A 24,539-nucleotide genomic window follows, 5' to 3' on the forward strand; every position below is an offset into this window, starting at 1 on the left:
TCTCTCTCTCTCTCTCTCTCTCTCTCTCTCTCTCTCTCTCTCTCTCTCTCTCTTCTGCCAGCATGCCTTTATGCTCTCTGCCATTTTGACAATGGCCTAAACCTCTGAACTCTAAGCAAGCAAGCCCTGTTAAATTATTTTCTTTCTAAGAGTTGCCATGGTCATGGCGTCTCTTCACAGCAAACACTACGACAGGGTCAAAACTCATGTTCTCATGCTTGAGTGGGCTTGAGCAGCAGGCACATCACCAATAGAGCCATCTTTCTGGTCCTTGCCAAGTAATTGTCACTTTTCTCCTATCTGATAAAAACTTAGGACTGCCCTTAGCTTAGTGTTATTACTGAGTTATTTGTACTGAACAGACGAAGTAGTTATACAATATGCATTTTACACCACTTCTTTGTTTCTTGTGAAATTTAGAAAAAAAAATTCACTTAAGCAACAGGGTTTTTAGGTGGAGTACAATTTATTTGTATTTGTGTCAGGTACTGATAGCAGTTTGTCCCAAATCTGTGTCCTAAGAATCCATGTGATTTTTGTTGCTGTTGATATTACTGTTAAAAAAATGACTAAATGTCATTAGAAAAATATAAAACTATACCAACCATCTCCATGTCACTGGGAGTCGGTAGATGTTAGAGTACTGTGTGATCAGAGTTGGGTTCAATTTGTTCTTGGCTGTATGATGATATTCATTGTTTTTGGGCCTTCACCTTCTCCTATCATAAACACAGATAATAAACATAGCTCTGTCTTCATTAGAAGATTGTTGTATGGATGGAAACAAATACAGATATATCTAAACAACTTTGCAGCCAGGTGTGGTAGAACACATCTGCAAAGGCAGAAGAATCTATGGGTTCAGAGAGAGCCTCGTCTACATGTTGAGTTCCAAGACATCTAAGGCTACACAGGAAGACCTTGTCTCCCCAAACCAACAAAACAAAACATTTGTAAATCAGAATAAGCAAAAGTGAATTTGGCATTAGCAGAAAGGGTCTTATTATTTTTCCAGCATATTCAACTCACAGTCAATTATAACACAATGCTTATTTAGGCATTACAAATTGTAAGTTACATGGAATTTCTCAACAGAAATAGGGAAATGCCTGGAGGGTCTTCAAAAAATGTTCTTGATTTTTACACAGATGAATCACTTGGAATGTAAATGTCACAGCATAACATCACAGAATTGAAAGATGTCTAAGTTTACTTCTTAATTCATTGAATCAAGCCATTATAGCAATCATGCTTGCTTAGCTTTGGGGAAACGAATCGCATACCTAGGTGTAGCTTCACTAATCCTAGCATTTGGAGTGCGTGCAGAGGACCCAGAGAACCTTTGGGCTGGGAATTTTACTACTAGTGACTTCATGAGAGGTCAGACTTCTGGAATCCTTATCAGTTTATCTACAAACTGTGTTTGTTGGAGGAGACAAAATTGTATGGACAAAAGTACTAATATACCTCAAATCTGCTAAGTTATTACAGTAAGAAATAATTACAATTGTCCTAACAATACCTAGGCATTCTCTCTAGCTACAGTTCTTAGAGGAGTTTTCTTTTATTACCTGATTTTGGAACCTCTTGAATGTTGAATGAAATGACCCATTTTCATATTTTCTCCATCAGGTGGACAATATTGAAAGCTATAGCCATAATCATATATTAAATACATATCCTAGTTTCCAAAAATATACTCTTAACAGCTGCTTACATTACTTTCCCATCATTCCTACTTATGTTTATATTGTTGGGGTCACATTATTTAAATACTTAAGCATGTTTCTTCTGTTGTTGTTGTTAGGGAAGTCCAGGCTTTTGTAGAAACTTTAGCAGTTACGGAAAATAGACAAAAATCTGGGCAAAATATAAACTGCTTATAATTACTTTAGTTGCCAACTGTGAACATTTTGTTATATTTTATTGCAGTAATTATATTTTATATCTTAAGACGTAACTGGGATCAAAAGAAGGCAGAAGTGTCTGGGGGAACACTGGCTGGGAGACTATCAGGATGCCTGAACTTCAGTCCGGTGGATCAGCACCGTCCTTCGTGGACAGAGGTAGAGAGAATGAGAAGTTCCTTTAAAGATCACTTGCTTCATATTCTAGGCGACCAGTCCTTGCCCCAACGTCAAGTTATCCTGCTGAGGTCCACCTTTGCCTACTCAAACACCCGCCCTCATCTTCGGCGAGGACTGAAGGTGGTTGTCACTTTCAAGCCTCCAGAGGACTTCTAACTTGAGCCATAGGCAGAGTAGCTCGCTGAGGGACACTCCAAGCATGTTCCTTATGGAAGAGTGGCCACCAGCACAGTCCCAGTCTTCAGAGGCCGGCCCTTCCTGGTCCTCCCGCGTTTGCCATTACACGTCAAGCCTCCGGTTCTGAGATCCCCGGTTCTGCTGTCAGAGAGACATAGCTCTTGCGGTCCGAGTCCAAGTCCTGCCTCTTGGGAGATCCTGGCGGGTCTCTGTGGCAGCTGCCTCGGATGGCCAAAGTAATCACTCACTTTCGATTTTTGAGACAGGAGAAATGTGTCCCATCTCGCTAGCCCTACGAAGAGCTTGGCGTGGACCGTACCATTGTCTAGCGTGCCGGAGGTGGGGAGGGCTCAGGAACAGCTCCCGGCTCCCCAGCGAGCAGCCGTGCCGCCCAAGAAGCCGACGTTCAGTGACCTCACGTCACTATCACATTGTCCCCGGGAGCCGGCCTCCAAGGCAGAACCGACAATCGGCTAGAGCTGGGCGGCTGGATTTGCCGCTCACCCCCCGCGGCTCTCCCCCGACCCGCCTGCTGCCCACGTGCGTCCGCCCCGGCGAGTTCCTTCGGGCCCCCAGCCGGGTGACAGTGTTACGCAGTCTGGAAGCGCCACTCCCGGGGCGGGGCGAGCGTGTGCGGGCGGGGCGGGGCGAGCACGAGCGGAGCCGGGAGCAGCCGAGCGGAGTCGAGCCGAGCCGAGCCGAGCTGAGAGGTGCTGGGGAGAGGCAGGCAGAGCCTGCCGGCCGCTCCGCACCCATCGTGCTGCGTTTCCCAGCTCGGTGTCCCCCTGCCTTTGCCCAGGCACCGGCAAAACTTTTATTGTTTCGGGGACCCCCCCTGGATGTGTGACGAAATCGCAACGCTCCGCTGTCTCGTCCCCCAAGCTCGCCTGCAGCGGCGATCGAGGGAACGTGCAACCCTCGCCGCCGGGCTCTTGCGCCCTGTGCTTCCTCACCTGCAGATCGCTCCTGGGAACCGCGAGGGGGGACCCCTAAAGGGACCGCGCGGGCATCGGCACCCCGAAATCCTCTTCGCGGTTGCGGACCGGTTCGGCGCAACTTTAACTTGATTCCTGTCGCCCACCCGGGGCACCCGCGGCGGCCGCCGCCGCCGCCGTCGCTGCGGTCTCACAAAGAGCGCGGGGAGGGAAGGCGGCGCAGGCGGCAGGCACGGGCCTCTGGGCTGCCCAGACAAAAGGGAAACTGCCATCGTTCTGGACGACTGTTCCGAGCGGCCGTGGGTTCGTTCACCCTGTCGGCCCGGGCTGCCTCTCCGCCTTGGTCCCCGCGGGCAGTGCCCGCAGTACTCGGACCCCGCGAGCTGCGGGGCGCGCGTCGCTGCTGCTGGTCCGGGCTCTAGGGATAATAAATGATAGAGGATACAATGACTTTGCTGTCTCTGCTGGGTCGCATCATGCGCTACTTCTTACTGAGACCCGAGACGCTTTTCCTGCTGTGCATCAGCTTGGCTCTCTGGAGTTACTTCTTCCACACGGACGAAGTGAAGACCATCGTTAAGTCTAGCCGGGACGCGGTGAAGATGGTGAAGGGCAAGGTGGCCGAGATTATGCAGAACGATCGTCTTGGAGGACTTGATGTGCTGGAGGCCGAGTTTTCCAAGACCTGGGAATTTAAGAGCCATAATGTGGCGGTGTACTCCATCCAGGGCCGGAGAGACCACATGGAAGATCGCTTCGAAGTTCTCACCGATCTAGCCAACAAGACGCACCCGTCCATCTTCGGAATCTTTGATGGGCACGGCGGCGAGGTAGGAGTTCTCTGGATCTATGTGTGTGTAAATAACCGGGCGTCTCGTGCGTGGCGGGGTCGGATTGGGGTGAGAGGGGCGTGGTAATGACCTGGTGATGACAAGGTGAGTCAAGTTCCCAAGACCCTGCCAAGGAGATCATGAGTACGAGAGCGTTCACTTTAGCCGAGAGACACGCACTGGATATTCCGTGTCATTTTAATATAAAGTTCCCAAGGTCAGAAGCCAGTTAATAACTGCTAGTTTTCTGGGAAGAATGAATAATATATGCAGTGAGCTTTGTCACCAGGCCTCAGTGTCCCGGTCCTAGAGTTTGAGGCAGTTAAGGAACGTAGTGTCTTCCGTGTACCCCTAAAGGAAGAAGCCTGCACCAGTTGGATAGACTGGGTGAAGGTGAAGGAAGCTGCGACTTGTATTCGCTTCGCGCTAGGGAAGGACTCCCAGCCGCAACGCTTCGCTTCTTCCCAACTCTGCCAACTTTGCTAGAACCACAGGACGTGGGACAGGTTGCCTCGCTGGTGGTGGGTTTTGGCTGCCTGGCCTTTGCAGAGGTGGCAGTGCGCTCAGAGCCGGCGTTCGTTAGCCATACCTGACCTCTATGCAGTGGCCAGCTTGGGGGATGCTGATGTCCTCTTCTTTCTATAAGCCTTTGCTTGGGGTTGATCTGGGAGCAGCAAATAGACTAAAGCCTGCTCTAGGTCTTTCCAGCATATTTCTGTGACATTTGACACTCTGGGCGTGTGGTGTCTCAAGTTTCCTGGAGGTCCTGCCCTTGGCCCTGTGCCCAGACGTAGGGCGTGTTAAAATGTGGCTCCGGAGCAAGTTCTGACATCTGCCTCAGCTGGACACTTGTAACTTACATTGCTTCAGGCTTCCCCACCTCTTTCTTGGCGGCATTCCCTTCCCCGGTTGCCCCTCTTCCTCTTCCCCTTTCCTTGCATTCTTATCCTTCTTCCTCCTCCCGGTGGGCCCCAGGGCACTGTTGCTTGTTTTTGTTTTTGGTCTGTGGAAGCTTTCTGTTGGTTGTCTTATAGGCGCTCTCCACTCACCTTTTGCAAAGGTTGCCCAGGTTTCAGTGCCTCCCTGCTAACTTTGTAGAGAACACCAAACATTTGGAGCACTTAGGTGCTAAGACTGGAATTAGTATTTAAAGAAACATTTTTTCCCACCCCCTTTGCCTGTTTATAGTGTGACCTTCAGGATGAAAGTTTCTCATTCATTGCACTTTTGTAGTCTTGGGGCAATTTGCAGTTCTCCTCCAGTTGGCCACAGGGTAGCTGAAAGACAGGAGGCTGGTTGAGATAGGAGACACTGCCTCGTGAGCAAAAAGATACCAACAACCAAGGGTAGCTGTTGAATGATAGAGTCATAATGTCGTTTTATGTGCCTGGACTGACTCAGTGGGGGTGAAGCAAGCTTCGAGTCTCTCCTCTGTAAATAATTTAAGAAACTTATATTTAATATAAATCTGCAGTAGAACAGTTGCTGATAATCTGATTCTGGGGTTTGAAAGCACTTTAGAAGTTTTGATGGCGTATCAGTGTGGTAGAAAGAACACCAGGCGGTGGTGTCTAATGTGACATATTAGCATGCGTTGGCCTTGTACTTGATGATTAAATTTGTCTTCAGAGACAGAAGTTTCAGTTGAAAGGTTTCTAGCAGTGTCTGAGCAAATACGCCACCCAGGAAAGGATGCGATGGATGCTTTATTTTGTTCAAAGTGTTTTAGGTGCATCCCAATTTCATGATGCACATCTAAACAAGTACTAAAGGAAAAGGTGACCACTGGTAGACAAACCATGAAATGCCTTTTACTGCGCCTCGTGTTCAAGTGCTTGCTGTTTGCAAAGTAGTTAACATTATCAGTTCTCACAAAAATGGGTGACTGGCTTCACCTCCGACCAGGTGCGGTCAGGTTAGTCTCTTTGCCTTTGTTTTACCTTAGGAAAGAAAAACACAGGAGTGTTATAAATGAGCCATCGGGGTGGTGATTGTAACAGATACTGCTGAGTGACTTTTCTCTTGCTTTTATTAGTATTATTATTTTAAAAACTTTATCTGCATTTATTTCATGCTGAATTTATTCCCGGGCCATGAGTTTCTTCTGGGATATCTTTTTCTTCTGTGCAGCCTCCTCTTCTGGCTTTGGAACGATATGTTCCTTCTCAGTGAGGATTGTCTCAATGTGGCAGGGGGAGCTCATGTATGGGTTAATCTGGCCATGAGCTCTGTAGGTTTGTCAGTGCATCTTAGGTGCCTTGTTCACCTGGATGTGTTCAGTGACTAGAGAATCTATGTCTAAACCCTTAAGTTCAGCGTTACTCTCTGCATTTTTAAGCATGTGCAGCAAAAATTCAGCACTCTTTTTTTGGCCACTGACCCTGTGGCTAGCTCCACTGTTTGGCCTGAGTGCACCTACCTACTCTACCATTATACCTCCGGAATGGCACACATTGCTTCTTTAAAGTGACATCCTTCAGACACTTGGTGGCTTTGCGGATATGCATACCCTTGATGGCCTGGGCAGTTTCCCGGGTGTTCTTAAAGTGAACACGAAGGTTTGGACCTCTTGATTTGCATGATTTTGTGGGGTTTTCTGGGTCAAGAGAGTAGCGAACCATCTTCGCAGGTCACCTCCGGCCGATTGCAGGAAGAGCTTATTATTAGTATTATTTCTTAATCGCTTGTTATAACATTTTAAGACAATCCCAGCATCTAGTTCCTGTCCTGTGTGTTCTTGGCTTCCCACCAGAGGAGGGTGCCACAGTGTGGATTTTTTTGGTTGATGGTTACAACCTCTCAGAAAAGGTGCCTTTTCTGAATATAGGTGCACACACTTGGCCATACACAACAGAGAGGTTAAATGAGTTCAATGTTATTTGTGGTGATTCATACTGATAAAATAAGCCACCCAGATTTAGATTCAAAAGGAAACTTTACTTGCACTTGTATAGTTCATCCTTATTTATTGACTTCATCCGGCTTTTTAGACGAGGTGCAATTAGCTAGAGAAATTGTGCTCTTCCTAAGGCTATCGAAGGTAGTCGGAGGCTTTCGGTTTGTTGGTCTCGTCACCCGATAGTAGGCTTGCGTATTTACCTAATGCATATCACTCTAGGGATACAAAGGTGACTGAACATGACTTCTGCCCTCCAGAGAAGTTTCAGTCTAATAAGAGCAACTGTTAGACCCAAAGCGATGGCACCGGGTGCTTGTGGTGATCTAGGAACTCAAGAACAATCATTTCAAGCAGGCTGAGAGGTAGGCGAGGTGAAATGCCAAGAAGGCACCATTGACTGTAAGATGAAGAGGGAGGCTTTGCTTGCCTGTTTGTGGTTAAAACTAGGGTCTGGCTGTGGAGCGAAGGCAGTCCAGAGCTCACAGTCCTCCTCCTGCTTTAATCTGCCCAGTGCTGTGCCCATGCCTCTAGGCATGTTCCACACGGTGCCCCGAAAGAGTGTGTGCTTTGACCTAGGTTCTGGCTTTGAACCTCTGTGACTTCATATCTGCTGTGACCTGAGGCCATTTGCTTAAGCAACTTTATCTGGGAGAAGTTTATCTAAAAAAAGGTGGGGGTGGGGTGGGGATAATGATGAATGCGAGGGGAATGCTCTTCAGTCATACCTTGTTGGAAGGACTCGATGGAGTGAAAGTTACGGAAGACCGCTCGAGCAGCTGGAAGTCTGCCATGCTGTGGCGGTGATAACCCAGGGAGGGATGGTTTACCTGTGGGAGTTTCAACTTGCGTCATTAGAAAGATGTTTATGGGGCCCCCGTAACTAACTTATTTCCCAAATTCTCTGCGCCTTCTTTCTAACATCTGGTAGACTAATGTTCGATGGACATTGAGAAAGTAGCGCTCTGGTATCAGGCTCGTGGTTTCTGATTACTGAGAAGGACTATTATTCTCTGTAGTTAATTTATAAATTGGCAGGTGTTCTGATTTTTACTTCAGCCTCCTATGACTTGAGTTAGCATATTCAGCAAGTGTCCCCACCCTGACCCCCAACATATCTCAGGACTTGTGTTGAAGACTAGACTGGTCATGGATGGCCATGACTTTATTTAGATGTAGAAAGTCTAAAAGAGCTTCCTCTCTGTAATCCAGTAGACCTGGTCCTTTCTTTGATTCTCTTGGACCCTTTAAACATCCTATCCACCACATCATGGGCAGGTGGTTGGCTGCTTGTGTATGTATCTGAAGCTATGACAGTGAATTTCTTGCGTAGCCTAAGATCAAGACAATCAAAGGTTATAAACGAAGCTCCAGTTGTTGCAGTAGAGAGAGAAAGGTTGCTCTTTTTAAACTTCAGTCAGCTAAGGGGCTGGGCTTAGTGGCCCAAGTCTTGTTTCAAGCACATAGGAGGCAAAGGCGGGCGGATCTCTGTGAGTTCAAAACCAATCTGGTCTACATAGTGAGTTTCAGAACAGCTAGAACTATATAGTGAGACCCTGTCCCGAAAAAACAACAAGCTAAACCAAACAAATAAACAACCCCCTACCCCCAATGTCATCTAGGAAAATGATTGGCACCTATAATTTACCCACAGGCAAAAGGCATTAAAGGCATTTTGTCATTTGTTTGTTTGTTTATTTATTTATTTAGTTTTTTTGTTTGTTTGTTTTTTTGAGACAGGGTTTCTCTGTGTAGCCCCGGCTGTCTTGGGACTCACTCTGTAGACCAGGCTGGCCTCTAACTCAGAAATTCGCCTGCCTCTGCCTCCCAAGTGCTGGGATTATAAAGGCGTGCGCCACCACGCCCAGCTGTTTGTTTGTTTGTTTGTTTATTTATTTATTTAAAGTACTGTACAGAAGAAAAATCACCAATCCTTTGCAGGTTTGGCTGACATCTATCTAGGTGACTGGATTTTTTTTTTAATGCTCACATGCTAATAGGCATTCCTATATTAAAGGTCATGTATATGATAACATACATTTTTGAAAGTTCATATTCCATATCAGAGAAGAACATACGTCAGGTGCTTGTTGGGAATTTCAGTCTTGAAGCCCAGATGCGAAACTGTGTGGAGGCTTGCCTGCAGGATCCAGGCATACAGGTTCCTGACCCTGAGCGGTGGTACTCGTTCTGAGGCAGGCTTTCCTCTGAGAGTGTTACAAAAGCCCAGACATATACTCCAGAGCAAACAGGATCATGAGATTTGGCTTGTTGTCAAAAGTAAGTGGTGTATGAAGCCTCTGTTTTAGGCTAGTTTAAACAGAAGGAAATTTAGAGCCAAAGGAGCGTCATCCCCGGGTCCCTTCTGGGACCGCCCGCCTTCTCCAGCATGTGTGCCTGTCTCTGTGCGATGTTGTCTTGCCGGTGAGGGTTGTTCTGAGGCATGGTCTTCCGAAGCCCCGACAAACGGACTGCAAAGATATAACTGAGGATTCTCGTGCATATATAGTGTGCATAGCAACATAGAATGCTTTTCATGAAGACCAAGGGAGAGATAGTTCCCTAATGCGTTTTCGTTTTCATCTTAAGGCTGTCGGATCATACAACTGAGTCATCCTGTGGGTTTTTGTTTGTTTTGCTGCTATAAAGTGTTCTATAAATGTGTAGAATGTCACAGGATGCATGCATTTGCCATGTTAACCCAACTCCCAGGAGAGCTCTTCTTTTCTACATTCAGTTTCCCTTTGTCCCACTTTCCTCTCTCCCTTTATATGTATCCTTTACCTTGTGGTATAGATATGTATTTATGGACATTTCATTGGGTCTCTCTGAAACAAGGTCCAGTTCTAACTAGATAAATTACAAGTACAGTCAATGGTCTGCTTTTCAGACATTACAACTGAGTAAATGACTAGCTTTCACATCAGAGTGTACAAGAGACCTAGAGGTTTACTGAGGAGAAATGCTTTATGGCTTTAGAGAAAATATTTGTTTGCTTGTTTAAAATGGTATATTAATACTTTCCCAAAAAGAAAGGTCTTTTTTTTTTTCTTTCTCCTTTCTTTGAAGTCTTTCTTGTTTTTCCTTTCTCTTGTTCTTGGCAACCTCTTGGCAAGTGAGTGTAGGAGGCTGGCTGTGACCTTGTGCATCTTTTAACAAACTGGTAAGAGGGCCAGCTGAATGGTGCCAACAGTGCTTATCTGTGTGGTGCGCCTCCTGTGGAAACAGGGTTAAGCTGTGTGCTGTCCAAAAAGCGCACGCACGCACGCACGCGTGTGTGTGTGTGTGTGTGTGTGTGTGTGTGTGTGTGTGTGATGTGCATGTATACTTTCAAGTGTGTGTATGTACTTGCATATGTGTGTATGCATCTGAAGGCTAGGAATTGGTACCGCGTGGACCATTCTCCACTGAATTACTGAGGTAGGGTCTCTCACTGACCTTGGTCCTTGCCACTTTGGCCAATATAGCTAGCCAGCTTGCCCGTAAGGCTGCCTGTCCTTGCCTCCTAGGTACTCAGATTACAGATGGGACACCACACCCCCTATGGGGCGGGGATCCATATTCCGGTCCCCAGGCCTATGTGGCAAGCACTTCTTCATCCAGTGAGCTATAGCCCTAGCTCTTCAGGAAGCTTCTGTCTAACTCTGGGGAAGTGAAATGTTTTAGAATCTTAGAACTGCTGAGTATCCATCATTCTTAAATATGTGGCGGCCTGTCTGAGCCATCTTGTGGAGTCTGGGTACTTGTAAGAAGAAACTGACATTCCATGCTATCCTAGCCTTTTAGGAAAGGGAAGATAACATTTCTTCCCCTTCAATGCATTAGAGAGAGCAAAATGCAGACTTAGCTGGACGAGTAGGTGGCCTATTGCTTAGAGCAGACTTTTGTCAATAGCTGTCATTCTGGAGACCCTTCATTGTGTTTTCTATATTTGAATACTGTCCATTCTGATCTATATGGTGGTCTTAGATGATTTATTTTATGTTAAGTGGATTTATTTGGAAAGTAAACTTATCATCAGCACTGGGAACAGATGATCCATCAAATAAAATTCTCAGCCTTCAACTTTCTACGGAGCTGTCAGCATCCTGGTGGGGTGGGATGAGTCTGTGATGGCTCCCTGAAGTTTCTGGCTCTGTCAGAGTCCCTTTGTCTTCCCGCCTACCCACCTTATTTATTTACTTATTTACTTATTTATTTCTTTAGATAGGATCTTGCTCTATAGGTTGGCCCCTTGCTCCAAATCTTCCTGCCTCTTTTTCTTTTTTTGATTTTTCGAGACAGGGTTTTTCTTCGTAGCCCTGGCTGTCCTGGAACTTGAATTCAGAAATCCACATGCTTCTATCTCGAAATTGCCGAGATGAAGGGTGAAACCATCTTCGCTCCACCCTCTTTTGCTTTTTAAGATCAGAAAAGTAGCTTAGGCTATTTAACTGCGGTGCATAATTTGAAGCATAGCAAGTTGCTGTACAGGGGTGGATCCTGCAGTGATGCTGCTTAGGAAGAACCTGGTGGGGGGTGTTAGTCATTTTCTTGTCACAGTGACAAGAATCCCTGAAAAAACAAACAAACAAACAAACAAACAAACAAAATCAAGAAAGATCTATTTCCGCTCATGTCTCACAGGTCTCAGCCTGGCATCACTGCCTTCAGTCTGTAGCAGACAGGACACATCACATGGTACAGGATGTGTCATGGTGGAAGGGCAAGGCAGAAGCCGCCTGCGTTCCTCAGGGCAGCCGATAAGTAGTGGAGAATACGGAGATAAGATATACCCTTAACTCACCTAGGTCCTCAGAGCAGCCCGATCAGCTGTGAACTCACCGATGGTTAATTAGTGCCTTCAAGGTCCAGTCACCTCCTCACCACATCACCACGTGAGGACTAAGCCACCTTCAGGGGATATTTCATTTGGGCGAAACACACATACACACACACACACACACACACACACACACACACACACTTTTTCTCCCATGTGCTGGGGATTGAACCCAGGACTCTGTGTTTGGTAACTGTGTACTTCACTAAGCCCTATCTTTACTCCTCTGTCCAATTTCTAGTGCAAGTATGTGGATATTATCGGAAGTCCTTCCAAGGTTTTGTGGTTGCATTTTCGTTTAGTTCTTTGAGGGTGGATCTGTTCCCCATGCTTACTCTAACAATGACCTTGACCTTGGAAACTCGAGTGATCCTCCTGTCTCAGCTTCTCCAATAACAGAGGCTATAGGCACCAATCACTACACATAGCTAGACCTAGCTAGTTTATTTTTTCTTTCCTTCTTAAAAAGATTTATTTATTTTTATGTGTATGCGTGTTTTGACTGCATGTGTGTATGTGGACCATATACATGCCTGGTACATAGAGGCCAGAAGAGGGCACCAGATCCCCTGGAACTGAAGTTCATGAGCTGTTGTGTAGGTGCCGGGAATTGAACCCTGACCCTCTGTAGGAGCAGTAAGTGCTCTTAACTACTGAGCTGTCTCTCCAACCCTGCTAGTTTAGTTTTTAAAAGTAAGTAGCACATTTTGATATTTGAACAATTACGAGTCACAGTTGCTTATGACAAGATGTACCCAGTGTTTTAGGACCCAAGGTGGATGAGTCTAGGCGTGGGGGTTAGGGTGTATAGAAGCAAGGAGAACAGGAGACTGCCGAAGTGTTGGCATTGCCTTGGACCCTGGCTGAGGATCGGGGGCTGTCTCTATGGGTATTTGAAGGCATGGTGTGTTGTTGAGCAAGACAAACCATCCTTGCTTTAGCAGTCCTGTGTCATCCGTGTTCGAGAAGATTTGCCTTGAGTGGCAGGTGAAGAGGGAGAGTCAGATGCTGAGCCTGGACCAATGCAGAGTGGTGTGGGCTATCACTGAAAGAGGAGCTTGGAGGGATGAACCATGCTCCCAGCTGTCAGACTTCCCAGAGCGCCTCCTTGGTGGGCAGGACAGCATCACTCAGACAGTGGTGAGTCTGGCTAGGAATTTGCTCCATCCCTCCTTTGATGGCGGAGTTTCTGGCATTCATAAAACGTGTGCTCTCTGAACTTTCAGAACATCATTGCTGTTATGTTCCTGTGTGGATGCAATTTGAAACAATGAAAATAATGCATTGCTTACCAGATCTGGTTTAGTCAAGCGTGAAGGCCTTTGTTTCCTGTAGACAGGGTCTTGTTGTGAGGCCTAGGCTGACCTGGAAGCCATCTGTCCTCCTGCCTCAGCTCTCGGTGCCATGGAGATCACAGGCAGTGTGCTAGTCCCATCTTCTATTATCATTTTGTTTCTGCAGACGACTTAGTTTTTATCACAGAGCACAGCCTCTTCAGGACTCAGGAACTCTACACTGTCTTACTTTCATTTTTGTTTTGTGAGACAGTGGAGTGTTGGCTGACCTGGAATGTTGTAGGTAGCCCAGGCTGGCCTCATACTCAAAGGAGAGCTGCCTGCCTCAGCTTCCCAAGTGCTGGGATTAAAGGAGTGCACTACCGTACCTAGCTGTCCTTAGTTCTTAAAAAGTGATTTAACTTTTATTGGCTGTGATCATTTGATCTCATATTTAAGTGATCCTGGAGTTAGGGACTCAGTTCTGAAAAAAAAAAATCATGTTTTTAACTTGAAGTTAATATCTGATTTGTTTAATTCTTAATTTCCATTGTGATCTTTATTTATTTTAAGTAAATAACTTTTGTGCTTTAATTTTAATATTGCTTTACTAGGTGCCCTAACATAATATTGTAGTGTTCTTAATATTAATTATTAATATAAGTAAATATTAAGTAACATGAGATATTCAAATAAAGCTGCAAGAAATATATTTAAAAACAACATAATTTTGAAATCCTGAGAGTATAATAATATAACACCATGATAGTGTAGAGAAAAAGCCACTTTGGGTCTCAGCCTGGCACATTCACTCTTGCCATGTTAGTGTGTGGTTTGTTGGTCTTTTCAAACATGGTTTTGCAGAATCCTGTCAATGTACATACAGTTTTACTTTACAGTGGACATACAGATGTTACAGTACTTTATGGTACTTGTAAACACACTAAACATGCTGCCACTTCGCACTATAATTCTTTTTATTTTTATTTCTTATTTGCTATATGATTGGGGGGGTCACACCTGTGGAAGTCAGAAGACAACTTGCAGTAAATGGTTCTGCTCTTCTACCATGTGGTCCTGGGGATTGAACTCAGGTCATGAGGTTTGGCAACAGGCACCTTTACCCATGTTGTCAGCCCCTATGTTTTTATATCTAACAAATAGTTTTTGGTGATAAAATAATATTTTACTTAATTTATAACTGTTAAATTACACGGCTATTTCCTGATACATTTAGTTTATTCTAACTTTTCAACATTGTAATTAATGTAATAAATATTTTAGTGCTTCTACTATGCTTTGGAATTTGGTTTTGTTTGTTTGTTTGTTGTTTTTTAAGATGTTTTGTTTTCTGTTTTCTTTGGAAGAGCAGTCAGTGCTCTTAACCACTGAGCCATCTCTCCAGCCTGTTCTATGTTATCTTTATTGGTGTTTATTTTCTGACTGGAGTAATGGCTTGGTTGTTAAAAGTGCTTGCTGCTCTTGCAGAGGACCCAGGTTCAGGTCCCAGCACCTACGTGGCAGCTCACAGCTCTCTGGAACTCCAGTTCGAGGAGTCCTGACTGGTTTTTGATCTCTGAAGGCTCCTGCATGCATGTGGTGTACATACATACACCTAAAATTAAATAAAGAGGAAGGGATAATTTCATGGATGTCATGTGCTCTGACTATATTACTCCCTCATACACTCCCTTTTTCCGTCTTCCCATGAGCTTTGAATTCCTTTCTTACTCTAGTCTCTTTTTGGCTTTTATATGATATATGCATTTCTCACACATATATGTGTGTATTTAAGTGTGTGTGTATGTATATATTTGTTTAATATATCTACACATGATATGTTATATATATCTACACGTGATATTTGATATCTGTAGCTATGTATGACATATATGATATATATGTGTGTGTATATATCTGGTTTTAGGTATTCTCAGAAAATCTAGGATAACAAATGAGAAATGACATGCAGTATTCATCTTTCTGAGTTTATTTCATTTAAGATGAAGGTCTCTAGATGCATCTATTTTCCAGACAAGGACGTAATTTTGTCACTATTAATCTCTGTTATGCATATACACTGTGTTTTCTTTATCTGTTCATCTCTTGATGGCTTCCTAAGCTGATTCCAAGGTTGACCTTTACAAATAGTGCTGCACGTGCGCAGTAGGATGTGCAGGTGTGGCTGAGATGGGGAGAGCCCCTCAGCTGTAAACCAGAAGCATAAACTTGCTTAGGATGACGGGGCCCGTGGTCATTCTGGGTTGTTCCGATTTTATTTTTCCAGAAGCCTCCACAATGGCTGTACATATTTTATATCCCCATGGGCTGTATGTAAGGAGTCCCGCACTTTGCATTATTGGGAATATTTGTCTTTTCTTTTCTCTTCATGGTAGCCATTCTTTTAGATAGACTGTGTGTATAGTTTTAGGGTTTTTTTCTTTTTTTTTTTTTAGGTTTTAGGTTTTGAAGTTATTCATATGTTCTGGATGTTATGTTACCACCGGATGTGTAGCTAGCAGAATTTTCTCCCAGTCTGTGAGCCATGTCTCTATGTAGATGCTTTTTATCCTCACATGATGTCTATCCCATTTCTCAGATCTTGGTATGCTTTTCAGAACTACTAAAGTCCTTTGCAGGAAGTTCCTGCTTGTATCTTGTAGTGTCTTCTTGTAGCGATTTCAGTATTTCAGGACTTGTAGTGAGGGCTTTAATCAGTTTCATTTGATTTTGTACAGAGGCAGGCAGAGGGTCTAGTTTGTTTTTCTGCACGTGGCTATCCAGTTTCTCAGCACCATTTAATGAGGAGGTGTGAGGAATAGCCGAGTAAGCCAGGGGAGGGAGGCAGGAAGCAGGGCGACTTGGTGCCTTGGTCAATGTTTTATCCCAGCAACAGAAAGCAAACCAGGATAGTGGTGCTCAAAGTACTTCTGCGTGTTACCTAATTTTAGTTTTCATAAGAGCGTATCAGATAGTAAATTACTGCCATTTTATAAAAGTACACATTAAGGCAATAAGAAATGAAGTAATTTACTCAGTTCCTCATAGCTTTAAGTAGTATAACTAGAATTGGAAGCTGAGATTGAGACCTTTGTGTCTCTTTGGGCTGGAGAGATAGATGCTCAGTAGGTAAGGGGAACTGGCTGCTGAGGTATAGATATATATAGCCCCAAAGCTGTGTTACTAGTTTCTGGTTGAAGTTCCACAGGGCGGTAAAACACAGACAGTTGTTAGTGTGTAGACATCACCTTTGCTTTTTTACTTTGCTCAGAAGGACTCCAGGTTTCTCCCGTGATTGTGGTGTTCCTGTGATATGTGATTTTGCAAACCTTGGTAGATGAATCTTTGGTAGGTAATTGTGTAGGAGAGTCCCCTTGTTATGGAAGTAATGGTGTCTGAAGTCAGCAAGTGAGCCTCACATTCAAGCCAGTTTCGAGACACCCCATTTATTGCTAACGCAGTCTCTTGTCTCATTATAGAGAATCCTCCACTCCCACTTGCCGGGCAGTTACAGGGCCATCGGTGTAGACAGTCGTGACAGTAAGGAAGATTCAGGTTTTATTTCCTTTGGGGTACTACAGGCTTTAGGATAAATATATGGGATTTAGGAATGATTGCATAGTTTCTCTGGGTACCAGTGTACTGGTAGTTTATTATTTTGGAAGACCAAAACAGTCAGTATTTTCTTGTTCACTTTAAACAGCAAAATATCATTTTCTCATTTGTTGTAATACCAGTGGCATGTTTGTTTGATAAAATGCTTGTTTTGTGTTTCCATTCCAAAAAGTTGGAATACATTATTCTCTTAGTCAACATTAAGCCATAGTCTGGCTTATTTATTATAAACCTTCAAACCCAGTCTCAGTCTTTGACTAGGGAGAGACTTGTCATGACGGAGTTGTGTGTAGACCTCTGCTTGGACACTTCTATAGCTTTCTCCTTGGCAAAGTACAAAACACTTTTAAAATATTCATAGGGATTAAGATTATACATATTGATAAAATGATGTTTTCCTTGAAGTAGAGGTCTGTGCTATGATAAAGTTGGGATTGAGATATGAAGAGATAGATAATATTCCACTTAAAGTGAATGAATCTCAAAGGCTTTTTCTGATAATATTTTATATTTGTGCTGACTTTTGTTTGTTTCTGTCAACTTGACACAAGCTAGGGTCATCTGGGAAGAGGAAACTTTACTGACGTGATTGGCCAGTAGAGATCTCTGGGGGGCGTTTTCTTGATAAATGATTGGTATGGGAGGGCTCAGCCTGGGCAGGTGATTCTGGGTAGATAAGAAAGCAAATTGAACAGGAGCATCCCCCCAGGGCCTCTGCTTCTGTTTCTGCACTCAGGTTCCTGCCCTGCCCTCCCTCCACGACTGACTATGAACTGTAAGCTGAAATAACTCATTGATTATAAACTGCATGCTGAACAAATTTCCCCAGCTTGCTTCTGGTCATGGCATGTTATCACAGCAATAGAGACCTAACCAGAACATTATTTTTCCATTTCTCTGCTTTGGAAATAGAAGCCAATGGAATGGAATCTTAGCAGTCTCCACCGTTTCTAGGATGACTGAGGACTTTGGTAGCTGAACATGTTAAGAATGAGACGTACTTCCCTCTGTTCCCAGAGGACAGGGGAGTCACAGGGCACAGGGCTCCTGAAGGTTATTTGGGAGCCATTTGTGTGACTCCTGCACTGCACAGCAGCACCAGCGAGATACTCCATTTTCCAGTGGCATGAAAACCATCTGCTCCCAGCTAGTCTCTACAAATCCTCACTGACTCGGGAAACTCTCTGGCCTGTTTGGAGGTTCAGTCCCTTTCAGACCACATTGTTCATGACCGTGCCCTCCTCTTCCTGCTTCTGTATGATGTATAGAATCCTGTATGATGGCTGTGTCCCCATTGCTGGATCAGAGACTACCTGTGCATTTCTCAAGTCAGAACAACTATGGCTTCTCTGGAGGAGAAATCAGCACTTGTGTGCATGCGCTTTTCAGTGCTAACATTCTAGATTTTTGGCAATTATAAATGCCACTTGGTAATAAATCTTAGTAGGCCACTTTTAATAATGGGGAGACTATACTCGACATCACTTTTAGACAGCAAAGGTGTTAATCTGAAACCTGCCGCTTAAAAAATTATTCCCTTAGTTATTGGGTGTGACGGTACACACCTTTGATCCTACCGTTTGGCAGGCAGAGGCTGGCAGATCTCTGAGTTTGAAGGCTGTATAGTGAGCGAGAGAGACCTTATCTCAAAAATAAAACAAGTTCTCTTGAAAGATTATCAAATTGCTCATAAAGAACAGCATACATAACTTAGATAATAAATAGCTTATATAATATATAGTTATAAATGTGTATTATCCAAAGTAAAGTCTAGTAAAGAATAAACTATATATATGCAAAACATAACTTTATAGTGTTTTAGATGACATAAAAGAGTACCTTGAGCTTGTGAAGGCTGGCGAACGGTACCACTTTTCTGTACTTTCAGCATGATAACCCAGTAAATAAGTACTAGCCTGAGGCTTCCAGACATATTTTTTCTTTTAAAGAAGAATGTCTTATGTCTTTCTGTATATGTTCACTGTGAGGAAATTTATTCTGGAAGTTTCAAAGATACACAGCAGAATAAATAGGAGCTTTTGGAGCTGATGGTAAGTTGAATTTGCCTGATGGTTTTAAAAGTCAGTTTTGGGAAGATAATGCCATATTAGAAGCATTATTTCTAACCTACATGCCAGGCATCACTGAGGATATATAGAAGGGAATACAGAGATAGGCACAAGCCTGGTAGCTTTTCCTTATAGTACATAGAAGTTTATATTTGCCTGTGTTTCCTCCCTGTGGCTTGAGGACCCAGGGGTGGTTTTCTTTTCTTGTGTTTTTAGAAGAGAGCCCGACCAGTCAGCAGTCTTCCTGTCTGCTGTCCTGGTGGCTGCTGGCATTTGTACAGTACGTCCAGGCCTAACCTGTTTTGGTAAAAGTCTTGTTCTGGGTTTGTTCAAGTGTGAGACTCAAGAGGCAGCTACTACTTCTAGAAAAGGAAACCACTGTTTTTAGCAGAGGGATCCAAAGGAACTGCTGAGGGCAAAGACCAGAGAGCCTACCAGCTGCCAGAGAGCTGCTCCCTGGGCCTCCCCTTAGAGTCACAGGCCTCCTGTGGTTTGCAGTGCTGCATAGAGACAGAAGTTGTTTATTCCCAAGGCTGTTGTAGTGCAAACAGATTTAGACATGAAAAGTCGCAGGCAAGCATGCATTTTGGAATATTGCTTAAGAGGAAATTCTTTGAAAAGACAAATAGTGTTTTGTTTTGTTGTCCCCTCTGAAAAAGGGTTCCTCTGCACAGAGAAACCCTGTCTCAAAGAACCAAAGTCGGATAAGAGTGTTTGTTTGTGCTTTGCCAGAGAGATGTGCTCACCCCTGGTGCAAGTAGGGATGGAGACAATTGTTCTCTTCATTAAAAAGCAATCAACATTGATATCATTTAGTCAGAGTCCACAATCTGGTCTCGGCAGGTTCCACTGAGGCGTGGTTGACACACTGTGAGTTCCTTATTTAATCATGCGGTTCGATCAGCTTTGTACAGAGTTGTGGAACCACCACTACAGCCAGGTAACCTCTGCCCTCCTCTGCTGCCCTCTGTCACGGGACAGCCTTTAGTCTGCCTTTCACTACTACAGCTGGCGTGGATTCTATAATAATTTCTGTTCATGTAAGCACACAGTGTGTATTTTTTTAATTTCATTTTGAGATCCCTGTTGTTTCACCTTTCAGTAATTCACTCACTTGTAAAATGATGCTCTAGTTTATAGTTCATCATTAAAATTAAAAAGAGATTTATTTTTATTTTATGTGTGTGTTGCCTGTATGTACGTACGCATGTATGTATGTACATATGTAGATATGTCTTATATATGAATGTGCACTATATGTGTGCCTGGGGCCCTTGGAGGTCAGAAGAAGGTGACATAGCCCCTGGAACTGGAGTTCTATATAGATTTGTGTGGACCGCCACATTGGCTCTGGGAATTGAAGCTGGGCTTGCTCTAAGGGCAGCAAGTGCTCTTAACCACAGGAACAACTCTCTCCAGCCCAGCTAATCCATATTTATTCCTGAGTTGTGTTCTAGTATATGGAAACTTCAGATTTTGTAAAAAATATGATGGGTGATGTCTGCCCACACCTTTAGTCCCAGCACTCTGGGGCAGAGGAAGGCAGATCTCTGAGTTTGAGGCCAGTCAGGTCTGTAGCACAAGTTCAAGGACTGCCAGGGAAATCTTGTCTTGGAAAAACAGACAGACAGACAGACAGACATGGCAGACAGATAAGTTCACCTGTTAGGCCTCTAAGGTAAGTGTTTATTGTGGGGATGGCTGTACAAAGCTTTGTGTGGGCACGTGTGTGGGCATGTGCGTCCCTTTTTCCCTGGGAGTCTGCCTGGGTTGTCTTGTAGTATGTTAGCTTTTTAAGGGAAAGTGGTGCTAGCCATGGCCATGCCTTGTGGAAAGGAGAGAGACCCAGAGGTAGAGGAGTGTGTGAGGGAACTAAGCCACAAGGTGGAAGATGGTGGGCAAAAGAGAAGATCAAGGCCTACAACCATCACCATCGTGGACTTGGTTTCTTACAATTCCGTTTTCCCGAATTCCAGGCTGTCCTTGGGCAGTGGTCTATTTCACACAGTGGTGCAAGGTGCTGCTATTGTCCCACATAACAAAGCGCCTTTTGTCGTGTGTGACACATTTTTGAACCTGGGGTTTTGAAAGCCCTTTTGTTTTTCCCCTGTTATCTTCTGTGATCTGTCTGAAAGATCTGACTTTAATTTTTAACTCATACACCTGAGAATTTTATTTTGTGACAGAGCCTCACTCTGTTGGTGGTTGGCAACACTCATGGTGCACTTTTACCCAGCCTGGCCTCAGAGGTGGGGAACAATCCTCCTGTTCAGCCTTCGGAGTGCTCTGATTACTGCTGGATGCCTCTGAAGCTGCCTGACAACTTACACATTTGAATTTTATGCATGACAGAGAATCACCAGGGAAGGTACCCGACCGGACAACAGGACAGAGAACAGTTAATTGGTAGTGTGAGATATCTTATCAAGAGTGAAACTCACCTTTACCTAACCCTCCCTCTCTGTCCTCTCCCAGCCATGTGAATTTTTGAGTTAAAGAAACTAGCATTTAGAAATTTTCAAAGTGAGCAGTTTGTATAATTTACAGGTTAAGAAATGGTCATATTCCACTCAGGGAAGGCTTGTGAGTTATCTTTTTTTGTTGTTGTTGTTTTTTTTGGAGACAGGGTTTCTCTGTGTAGCCCTGGCTGTCCTGGAACTCACTCTGTACACCAGGCTGGCCTCGAACTCAGAAATCCGCCTGCTTCTGCCTCCCAAGTGCTGGGATTAAGGCGTGTGCCACCACTGCCTGGCTGGGGTATTTGTTTTTATAGTTGAGTTTTAAGGGTTCTCTGTGTCCTCTAGGTTTTAGCCACATATATAATAGTAAAATGCAAACATTTCTCATATTTCTAATATATATATTGTATAACCTTAAAATTAGAAATTATAATTTCAAATTTACAGAGAGGTTATATGGGCATTTAGGATGAAAAATCCCCCACCCAGAATACTTCAGGCAGAAGTATTTATGATTATTAGATTTTGAGATATTGATACAGGCTCTACCAATGAAGCCTTGCTAATCTGGACGTCTCAGATCTAAAACTAAGCATCGAGCTACTGCTTTTTTTTAGGGCTGTAGATGTTCAGATGAAGGATGCCCAGCCTGGGTAAGAACCTCCCATGTGCTCCTTATTCAGCATCAGCCCTGTTCGTTTAGAGTGCTTTGTAGGTTGACCTTGTGTTGGACCAATCCAACTCAGAGAATTAGCTGAGGTATGGGGAGATAAAATAAGGACATAGCACTTTATTTTATGCTGAATTTATTCCCGGGCCATGAGTTTTTGTTTTTTCAGTTTTTTTCTGGGATATCTTTTTCTTCTGTGGAACCTCCTCTTCTGGCTTTGGAACGATCTGTTTCTTCTCAGTGAGGATCATCTCACTGTGGCAGGGGGAGCTCATGTATGGGTTAATCCGCCCATGAGCTCTGTAGGTTTGTCAGTGCATCTTAGGTGCCTTGTTCACCTGGATGTGTTTAATAACTAGAGAATCTATGTCTAAACCCTTAAGTTCAGCGTTACTCTCTGCATTTTTAAGCATGTGCAGCAAAAATTCAGCACTCTTTTTTTTTGGCCACTGTCCCTGTGTCTAGCGCCACTGTTTGGCCTGGGCACACCTACCTACTCTACCATTATACCGCCGAATGGCACACATTGCTTCTTTAAAGTGACATCTTTCAGATACTTGGTGGCTTTGCGGATATGCATATCCTTGATGGCCTGGGCAGATTTCCAGGTGTTCTTAAAGTGGACACGAAGGTTTGGACCTCTTGATTTGCATGATTTTGTGGGGTCTTCTGGGTCAAGAGAGTAGCGAACCATCTTTGCAGGTGACCTCTGACTGCTTACAGGAAGAGCCCGTCACCTTTACAAAAAGAAAAAGAAAAGAAAAAAAAAAAAGAAAGAACCTATTACCACGACCGACTCCCAACTTCCATCCTTGTTCTTCTCTGCAAATTATGTTTTGTTTTTTTAGGGGTAAATATTTTCCTTTATTATGGTGTAGACCATTGCCTTGTGCTCTGTGCAAGCCCTTAACAGCTGTGGAAGACAGGTGGGACATTAAGTGTGGCCTTAGTGGATGTTTTTTTTCCCCTTGCTTTCAAATCATGCCTCTTGGGAAGGGATTTCCCGGGGCTGTTAGGTTTGGACGTGGAGAACCTGAGCGGTCCTGCCCATCTTCTGCAAATAGGTGGTGTGCTCTCTGCTTTTGTTTATCCGAGCTACAGAAGTCCACTGAGCACAAAGTACTCAGTGTTGTACTAAAAGAAAAGGGAAATAATTGCTCCAGCCTCACAGGCTTCTTAGCTGTCTCCTGTAAAAAGCATTTCACATTCAAAACAGCCAAGCACGGGAGAGAGCCGGCTGGGGAGGAGGCTGCACAATGCCTGCCAGGTGACATCTGGGTGGAAGGAGGTCCTTAGGCTGAGCACAGGCACTTTCTAGAAGCCAGGGACCGACGGCCATGTGTTTACCCGGTTTCTGTCTGGACGTGTTCAAGAAAACTGGAGGAAAGTTTTCAAAAGGCGGCTTCTCAGGAGAAGACTAAAGATTGGGAGCTGAATTCGAGGCCCTTTCTATACTTCCTTCCAGAATCAAGGCCGTGCGCACACAGATTCTGAAAACCCTGGGAGCTCGCTCACCTGCGTGTGCCTCTTACCTTGACTGTGCTAAATCTCCACATGTGTTTGCCAGAACTCTACTGCTCATTTTTGGGCTGTTATTTTATTTATGAGGACTTATTTTATTTTTCTAGGAAGTCCCTCCTCTTCCCTCAAGATGGGGTCTCCCTGTGTAAGCCAGGTTGGTCTGAAACTCATTCTGTCATCCAAGCTGCCCCAAACTCAAAATAACTCTCCCACCTCCTCCTCCTGAGCACCAGGATCACCAAAGTGCGCACTCTGCTGTGGCTTAGGTATTCTTCCACAAAACTGAGATCTGGTAGCTGGGGAACTGGCAGAGACGGTGATGTGCCTGCTGTGCAAACGTGAGAACACACTACCAGCACCCACATAAAATCAGGATATGGGGCATGTGTCTACAGCCCTGCTATTGGAGACTGGTAGAGACGGCTGGTAAAGATGGCCACTCCATCCTGTCCATATCACAGACATCTTTGTTTCAGCGTCACTACTGCTATTCTGACCTTTTGCAGAGAGATTTGTCCCATCCGCTGTATGTTGAAAATTAGTTAGGAGGGCGTGTCTTTAGCGCCATCACAGACCCACTGTACGTTAGTTGCAGCTAGGTCTTTCCCTGTACAGAGGGCACCAGTGAGGCCTGCGCAGAACTCTGACCAAGGCCAGAGTTGGCGTGTGTGTTAAAAGGGTTTCAGGATTGAGAGTCCGGATCCCTCTGGTCTGTAGGAGAAGGTTTATACTTCTTTCCCGGTTTAACTAGCTGTTGAGAAACATAAGATATGCTTTTATTTAATTGATTTCTAAAGCACTGGAGTTGTTTCTGAACTGTTTTAAGTATTGACTTTTTAACAAACCATATTTAGATTTTAAAAAGGTTTTGAACATGTGTTTTTATTATTCCCAAAGTAACATATATTATTTGAAGAACATTTCAAAGTCATAGAGCTGAGAAGACTTGTTGGTAAGCGCTCCTCGTTGTCTGCCGTTTACTTCTGACTCACAAGTGTTTTTATAATTCATCCTAAATAATTTGCTTAACCTGTACTTAATTTTTTTTTTTTTTTGGTTTTTTTTGGAGACAGGGTTTCTGTGTGTAGTCCTGGCTGTCCTGGAACTCACTTTGTAGACCAGGCTGGCCTCGAACTCAGAAATCTGTCTGCCTCTGCCTCCCGAGTGCTGGGATTAAAGGCGTG

General features: G+C 44.2%; 1 protein-coding gene and 2 pseudogenes across 1 annotated transcript in view; 1 reads left to right on the top strand and 2 right to left on the bottom strand.

Annotated features, from left to right (window-relative positions):
- The first annotated feature begins 2,636 nt into the window (after positions 1-2,636).
- The window catches only part of Ppm1l (protein phosphatase, Mg2+/Mn2+ dependent 1L), a 254,782-nt gene continuing 232,879 nt past the window's right edge, over positions 2,637-24,539 (top strand). Inside the window, exon 1 of the mRNA XM_021158000.2 lies at positions 2,637-4,029. Within this exon, the coding sequence (XP_021013659.1) occupies positions 3,631-4,029 (399 nt within the window). The 5' untranslated portion in view covers positions 2,637-3,630. The remainder of the gene's footprint in view (positions 4,030-24,539) is intronic.
- Positions 6,080-6,665, bottom strand: LOC110291059 (annotated as a pseudogene).
- On the bottom strand, positions 21,971-22,528 carry LOC110291058 (annotated as a pseudogene).

The sequence above is a fragment of the Mus caroli genome, chromosome 3 (genome assembly GCF_900094665.2).
Source record: "Mus caroli chromosome 3, CAROLI_EIJ_v1.1, whole genome shotgun sequence".
Classification (NCBI taxonomy): Eukaryota; Metazoa; Chordata; class Mammalia; order Rodentia; family Muridae; genus Mus; species Mus caroli.